The 8401-nt window shown below is 37.3% G+C and overlaps 1 protein-coding gene across 1 annotated transcript; it reads left to right on the forward strand.

The window, feature by feature from the left end:
• Window positions 1-788: 788 nt before the first annotated feature.
• On the forward strand, window positions 789-1901 carry LOC146947028 (uncharacterized). Its single transcript, XM_085748359.1, has 2 exons — window positions 789-1227; window positions 1510-1901. Exons 1-2 carry the CDS (start codon window positions 789-791, stop codon window positions 1899-1901), a joined length of 831 nt encoding a protein of 276 aa, XP_085604485.1.
• Window positions 1902-8401: the final 6500 nt, after the last annotated feature.

Raw genomic sequence — 8401 nt, forward strand, 5'->3', positions numbered from 1 at the left:
TATATCCGCTGCGACTGTTGAGAATTTTTATATATGCATATTGTTGGAATTTTGTTGAAGACGTAGCGTCTATTTCTTGAATATATTCTTTATTCGCATGTTTTATCGCTTTAATAGAAATAGGGCGTTACAGAGGTAGTGGTTTTACACTTCGTACAATTGTACTTTGTCAACGCTCTTTAAAGAACAAGCATCCAATGCCTCCAAATCCTTTCAAAATAGCCGTTGTTTCACTCTTCTGGTTTTCTGCAATGCTTAGACGAGATTAAATCCTTTGAACAACCTTTCAAGCTTTAAGTCTCTCATCTTCTGATGAACTTCAGCTTCTGGTGATCTTCAGCTTCTGATGAGGTGCTTCTGATGATGTCATCACATCACTTCAGGAGCACTTGACTTCAGATGCACTTTGACTTCAGATGCTTTAAGCTTCATTTTGTTGATTCGATTCCTCTCTTTTGTTCTTCCAGAACCAAATGAAGATATCAAATTTTTGTCTATGGTCCTGTACACTTGAACAAATATTAGCATATCCAATTGACTATTTTTAATACCTTGTTATCATCAAAACTCTAAAGGGTAGTGTTAAACACATTTTGTTCCAACAACCTACTCATGTGTTCGCGACTGAAGAAGTAATTGATGACAAGCCGTGGTTCCATAATATCAAGTGTTTCCTTCAAAGTCAGGAGTATCCACTCGGAGTATCCAACAAAGACAAGAAGACTCTAAGAAGATTGTCTGGAAATTTCTTCATGAACGGGGACATTTTGTATAAAAGGAACTTTGACATGGTGGTGTTACTCAGATGTGCCGACAAGCACGAAGCGGATCTGTTGATGCATGAAATACACGAAGGCTCATTCGGAACTCATTCTAGTGGACATACAATGGCTAAGAAGATATTGAGAGCAGGCTATTACTGGATGACAATGGAAGTTGATTGCTACAAACATACAAGAAAGTGTCATAAGTGTCAGATCTATGCCGACAAGATTCACGTGCCGCCAACTGCACTAAATGTTCTTTCTTCTCCGTGGTCATTCTCTATGTGGGGCATCGACATGATTGGTAGGATCGAACCAAAGGCTTCAAATGGGCACCGTTTCATTCTAGTGGCTATTGACTATTTCACCAAGTGGGTCGAGGCCGCGTCTTATGCCAATGTGACCAAGCATGTAGTGGTCAAGTTTATTAAGAATCAAATCATCTGCCGCTACGGCGTCCCCAGTAGGATCATTATAAACAATGGGACGAATCTGAACAACAAAATGATGAAAGAGTTGTGTGATGATTTCAAGATCGAGCATCATAATTCTTCACCTTTCAGACCTCAGATGAATGATGTTGTTGAAGCTGCAAATAAGAACATAAAGAAGATTGTCCAGAAGATGGTGGTGACTTACAAAGATTGGCATGAGATGCTTCCATTTTCATTACATGGATACCGTACTTCCATAAGCACGTCAACAGGGGCAACCCCTTTCTCTTTGGAATATGGTATGGAAGCAGTGCTCCCCGTCGAAGTTGAAGTTCTGTCAATGAGGGTTCTGATGGAAGCTGAATTATCAGAGGCTGAATGGGTTCAGAGCTGGTATGACCAATTGAATATGATCGAAGAAAAGTGCATGACCGCCTTATGTCATGGACAACTATATCAGAAGAGGATGAAGCAGGCTTTTGACAAGAAAGTTTGTCCCCGTGAATTCAAAGAAGGTGATCTTGTGCTTAAGAAGATCATGTCTTTCCAATCTGACTCTAGGAGCAAGTGGACGTCTAACTATGAAGGCCCTTATGTTGTCAAAAGAGCCTTCTCCGGTGGTGCCATGGCTCTTCAAACCATGGATGGCGAAGACCTTCCACGTACTGTAAACACGGATGCAGTCAAGAAATATTTTGTCTAAAAATTATAAGAATAGCTCGGTAAGTCGAAAACCAGAAAGGGCGGCTTAGGCAAAAATGAGCGTCTCAGTGGACTGAAAACCCGAAAGGGCGGTCCAGGCGAAAATTAGAGACATTAAACAAAAAATCATCCCGATAGGTTGAAAACGCGAAAGGGCGGCCTATGCAAAATTTAAGGATAAAAAGAAAAGACAAAGTAACTGCATCCAGTCAGGCACAATCCACTTGGGGTATACTTGCTATCAAAGAATCTCCAATCTGAAGCATCAAAGCAGCGAAACTCAAAGTTGTTAGGGAGAATAGTGTTATGAAGTTCAATGTACCCCTCCATTTTAAATTACCATTTTTCAAACTTTGTAAAAAGATCTGTGGAGCCATGCCATTGGCAGGCCACCATTCAATCAATGAAATTTGAGCCTTTGCCCCTTTACTTGAAATTCTCATTTCTTCTATTCTTCAAATTTATCCTGTTTGTTTGATTGTAATAATTGAAGCAAATTTCTTAAAACTTTTTCGTATCTTTTAAAAGCATAAACAACAAATACATCGTATTTAGACTTGTTAGTAAGAGAGGATGCGTCTACTTCCACTTCAAGGATGGTTAAGCCCTGCCAAGCAGGCATGGCTAACACTGTGGAAAGGCTTCAAAAAAAAGAGAAAGAAATATAAAAAGAAAAGCTCGCTAAGATGAAAACCTGAAAAGGCGGCTTAGGCAATAGAGAGCGCCTCGGTGGACTGAAAACCCGAAAGGGCTGTCTAGGCAAAAATTAGGGGCATAGAAAAGGAATATATTCCCGATGGATTGAAAACCCGAAAGGGCGATCCAGGCAAAAGTTAGGGATTTGAAAAAGCAAAAGAAAAGGCATGACGACTAAGGTGTGTCAATGGAAGAACATGCTACGCTGGTTTACAAATGGCGACTTCTTCCAGATTCTTTAACAATGAGCTTTATCCCCAAGAGGTCCAGTTGCTGCCTTGTGCCGGATTTCACCCCGTCAATGGATCGATTTGTTCACGACTGTCATACCCCAATTTTTGACCTAAGGTCCCACTGACACGTGTCCTCTGACCTGGAATATTCTCTGTCTTTTCAGTGAAAATTTCGGCAGAGAGGTATTTTAAAATACCTCATTTTGTTTCGAGTTTGGACCCTCTTCTCACTTTATTTTTATCATTAGTTCTCTTATTTTTATTTTTTTTTACTTTTTTAGTTTCCATCTTTTATTTATTTTAATTTTTATTTCCATTTCTATTTTGTTTTTTATTTTAGTTTTATTTTCCTTTTAGTTACATTTTTTTTAATCTGTTCAATGAGTCCAAAATCACATGTCCATGTCCAAAAATTGTTTCACACACGCCTCAATCACAGGCAATTTTGCAGAAGTCGTACTCTATTCTTTCCGAATCCAGAACCAAAACGCGTACAAGCATTCAAGTTGCATAATTCACCATCAAAGCTCTTTAACTTGTTCCCATTTCCGAAATTGAAAAAAACCTTTAAAAACACACAGGCAATCACACAATGGGACACGAACAACAACATCAGTAACCTGCACAACAGTTTCACACATTTTTACCCATAACCTGCCGATCTCAAACCCACACAACAATCCTCAAAAATCCGATTCAACTGAATCCAACGTTCACGAACCGTCGAAGCTGATTCACGCAATCGCAATCAACACACACGCATAACAGCCTCATAAAGACCAGTGACCCATATCATCAAACCGATCTAAATCTAAATCCGACAGATTCAAACAAATCCAATCACCAAACCACCGCATCCGTACACGAAGCCCAAATCGACAGCCACTCAACACATCACAGACCGCGAGCATCCGAGGCAAATCCAAACAACACACAAGCCACACCAGAAAGGTATACCCTTTTGTTCTCTTTAGTAGATCTTAGGGTTTTGTATAGTTTTTTTATTGTTTTAAAAAAAACGAAAATAAAATAGGAGGGAAAAAAAATCAAAAGAAGGAAGGAACCGAAACAAAAAAAAAAAAAGAAAAAGAAATTAAAGAAGAAGAGAGGAGGGAGCAATTCTCGTGAGAGAAGAATAGGAGAGAGAAAGAGTTGGTGAAATGAATGGAAAAGGAAAGAATGGGAATTTATAGGCTTTTTCGTTCGTGTGTGCGTGGGTGTATGTGCTACGATGCACCCTTGCGTCCCAAGCTCTTGATTTTGGATCTGAAGGCCCATGATGCCTCACTATAGATCTGATCTAGGCCGTCTGATCAATCTGATGGCCTAGATCCAACCAGATCTAAGCCCATGCGCCCTTCTTAAGCCCAATCAGTCTGTTTTACTTTCGTGCACACCCCTGTTTATTACTTGCACCCCCTCCCTAGCACTTTATTTTATTTCTCATGCATCTTAATGCTTTTTGCATTTTTTTATTTTTTCTTTTGCATTTTAATTTCTTTCATTCCCATTTTATTTTATATTCATCATTTTGCATATTTTATTTTGTCATTTATTTTATATTGCAAGATTTGGCATGTAATTAGGTCCAATGTAAACTATAAATAAAAAAATAGTGTGTGTGTGTGTGTGTTTTTTATTTATCGCTTTATATATTATTACTAGGGACTTTGTGGTGATCCAATGTCACCGCAAAAGTCCACGCGCATTTATTCTTTTATTGCTCCGTTAGTTTATTTTAATGCTTTAATTAATCAAACATCAAAAATATTTTCACAATAAACCTTGGTTCCAAAACCAAGTGATCTTTTCTTTTTTTTATTTTCTTAATCAAATTCTAAATCAATTTAATCATATTACAAGTCTATTTTCTTTTAAATAAAAACACAAACCAGCTTATTTGCCATTTGGCTTTTCCTTTTAAAATATTTTCAAAAACTAATAAAAAACAAAACCAACAAAAATCAATTTCTACCCCGAACTACGTGATTTTGATCCTTCACGGGTACGTAGACAAAGGACTCGTCCTCTCAAATCAAATTAAAATAAACTCTTTTTTCTTTTCTTTATTTTATTCACTATTTATGTACATCTCATTATTTTCTTTCAAAGCAAGTTTAAAGCACAAAACATTAAATAAAACCAAAAGGTTCTCGTAGAGTACTACGAATATTTAGGGTGCTCCCTAAATATAACTGTCGCGTCATTTTTCGGAGATCAAGGCTATTTGATTAGCGTTTGACTCACTTTTTTATTTCACGACCGAACATTTAATTTTTTAAGGAAAAGGGGAAAAAAGTTCAAACTACCTCATTTTGAAAAAAATTTAGGTTCGGGGGTTAGTTACATGAAGGGAAGGTGTTAGCACCCTTTATGTCCGTAGTACTCTACAGGAACCTCTAAGTTTTATTTAAATTATGTGCTATAACTTGCTTGCTTTTTGGAAAAAAGGAATTTTAAATGATAAAAGAAAGGAGACCTAGTTTATCTACATTTTATTGATTTGGAAGGACAAGTCCTTTGCCTACGTACCCGTGAGGGATCAAAATCACGTAGTTCGTGGTAAAAATTGACGTTTGATTGGTTTGGTGTTTTTTATTAGTTTAAAAAAAGTTTTAAAATGAAAGAAAGCCAAAGTGGCAAATGAGTATTTGTTTGTGTTTTTTAATTTGAAAGAAAATGGACTCAAAGTAAGTTAAATTGATTGATATTTGATTAAGAAAAGAAAATAAAAAAAAGACGTCACTTGATTTAGGATCAAGGTTTATTTAAAAAATATTTTTGTGATTTTGTTATATGCATTTTTTGTTGTTTTCAAATAATTGGAATAAAATTAAACTAACGGAACAGAAAAAATAAAAACGTAGGGACCTAATAGTGGCGTTGGACCACCACAAGGTCCTTTTACCTATGCTAGAGACAATAAAAGGCATACACCCACACACGCACACATGCATGATTTACATCAAACCTAATATACATTCTAAAGTCTGCGGGAAAGTAAATGGCAAGAAAAATAAATTATTTACATTAAAGCCTAGTTTACATTCTAATATCCATGCTATAAAATAAATGGCATAAATAAATAAAATATGCATGAGGAAATATAAAAAAATAATTACAATGCTAAAAGATAAAAATAAAATGCATGCAAGACTAAAAATAAAATGGGGTCCAATCACAAGGTGGGGGGTGCAAGGATCTAACAGATCGAATCGTAGCCATTGATTTGATCAACGGCCTTGATCTAATCTCAATGATCATCATCATAGGCTGCCAGATTGAAATCCAGGGGATCAAAGCACGCGGGTGCATGGTAGAAGAATGGGCGAGCGTGTACTGGATTTGGGAGACTTATAAAACTGTTTTTGCAAGCTTCTTCATTCATTTCCCCACGCGTCTCTCTCTCTTCTTCACAGATTCCCTTCTTTCTCTCGTTTCTTCTTTCTCATTTCTCTCTCAATTTCTTTCTTCTTCAATCTGAAAACAAAACACAAACATCCATGTAAAAAGAAAATCTAGATGTACACAAGCAACTACCTTTTGATATGATTCCGATTTGATTTGGGTTTTCTTGAGACTTGGCCGGTTCGTCCTTTGTGGTTCTGGATCGGCCTCGTTAGCGATCGGTGATGTTGTTGCTGCTGGTGTGAATCGTTGCTTTGAATGGTGTTGATGACTGTCGCTAGAGTTCCGATTCGTTTCCCTTGTTGTTTGTGGCCTTCGTGGTGCTTGTGGCCGATTTGAATGGTGTTGGTTGATGGAGGGTTTCGTCACCGTTGTGACGGTCGGGATTCGTGAAGGATGATGAGTTTGATTCTGTGGTTAAGGGTTTGTGTCGTACGGCCGGTTTATGTTTTGTGATGTTGGGGATCGGTTGTGAATGGAATTGAGGCCGGTATGGGTTTGTGTTGCATGGTTGTTGATTGTTGATTCTGTTCTTGGTGCGTTTGTGTACTGATGTTGACAGTCCGGATATGTGTTCCCTTGCTGATGTATGAGACTTGAACGGGTTGTGAGGTCGTGACTGGTTTATGAGAAATTGGTTTTTTAATGCTTTTGTGTTAACAGGTTCACTATGGAGTATTGTGCGTGTTGTGTGATTTGATTTTGCAGGTTGTTGGTTCTTTGTGAATTTTGGCCCCTTTTTTGTGACTGTGTGCAGATTGCTTTTATAGTGAAGGATTATAGTTTAGGGTTTGTTCCAAAGATGCAGAAAACCTGCACTTCGGATGGGGATTGAAACTGCCTGTGGACTAGATTTGGGATTTTGACGCGTGACCATTTGGATTGAGATGAAAAGGAGCTGTGACAGATTGGCGTGTGAACTTGGACCATTTTTGGAACAATTTGATGAATAACGTAAAAAATAAAAGATAAAGATGCATGTTTTTCTGGATTTTTGACTTATCTTGAAAAAATAAGTAATTAATTATTTCAAATAAAAATAAAAATGAATGACTAATTTAAAATAAAAAATAGACTAATTACAATTAATTGATTAAAAATTAAAATAAATGATGGAAATTAGAAAATAAAAAAATAATGAGAGAATAGGGCTCGGCTCGGAACCAAAAATGAGGTATTTTAAAATACTTCTCTGTCGAATTTTTTATTGAAAAGTCAGAGACTGATCAGGGTTAAATGACGCGTGTCGGTGTATGAATGTGGGATCCTTAGGTCAAAAATTGGGATATGACAATAACCAACCCCCGGACCCCCCAATTTAAATAAATTTTTTCAAAGCCGTGAAATAAAAAGTGAGTCAAAAGCTAATCAAATAGCCTTGATCTCCGAAAAATGACGCGACAGAAATGGCGACTTCACTAGGGATACCTTAAGAGGGTTAAGCCTAACTTGGTTTTGTTTAAAATTTGTGCTTTAAACTTGTTTAAGAATAAAAAAAAACAAAAAAATAAAAGGTGGAAATTACGTGTATATCTGTTCTTCCTTCTTCTTTCTCCTTTCTTGCGTGAGTGGTGAGATCATAAGTCCTACACCCGGGATTGAGTGAAATATAAGATAGGACGGGGTACGATCATAGTGCCATACCAGGAGCGGTCCTGCGATATGTGTGCATGTGATATAACTCCACTCAACGTGGGTTTCAAGAGTAATACTATGTCACCATGAGCAGTCGTGATTGGCATTATTGTTTTTGAATTCCGTCAAACGATGAGGACCTTTAGATTACCTTTAACCCATCTTGGCCTTTCTAGGACGTAGTGCGGTGGCTAAACCAAGAGCGGTCTTGACTTTAGTCGTCACGCGATACTACACTCAAACTAGACTTCCTTACGAATACTGTTGGTCTAGGAGCAGTCCTATGCACCGATAAGTTCATAAGGGTAGTTGTAATTTGGGAACTTGGTAGAACCTTTATTACAAGTGCAAGTTGGAAACCATAGTCCTTACAAAATGGCGTTACCTTCACCTCCAACATTATGAATCTAGCCCCCTTGTATTCAGTGTTCTTAGCATTATCATGCATTCATGCATTCATCCATAAATATTTTTTTCCATTCATAAAACTATCGAAGGATTTAGACAAGTTTTTTTGTAAACATTGTAG

Source organism: Medicago sativa, chromosome 2 (assembly GCF_051527215.1).
Source record: "Medicago sativa cultivar Bolivia chromosome 2, Bolivia_mono, whole genome shotgun sequence".
NCBI classification, from domain to species: domain Eukaryota; kingdom Viridiplantae; phylum Streptophyta; class Magnoliopsida; order Fabales; family Fabaceae; genus Medicago; species Medicago sativa.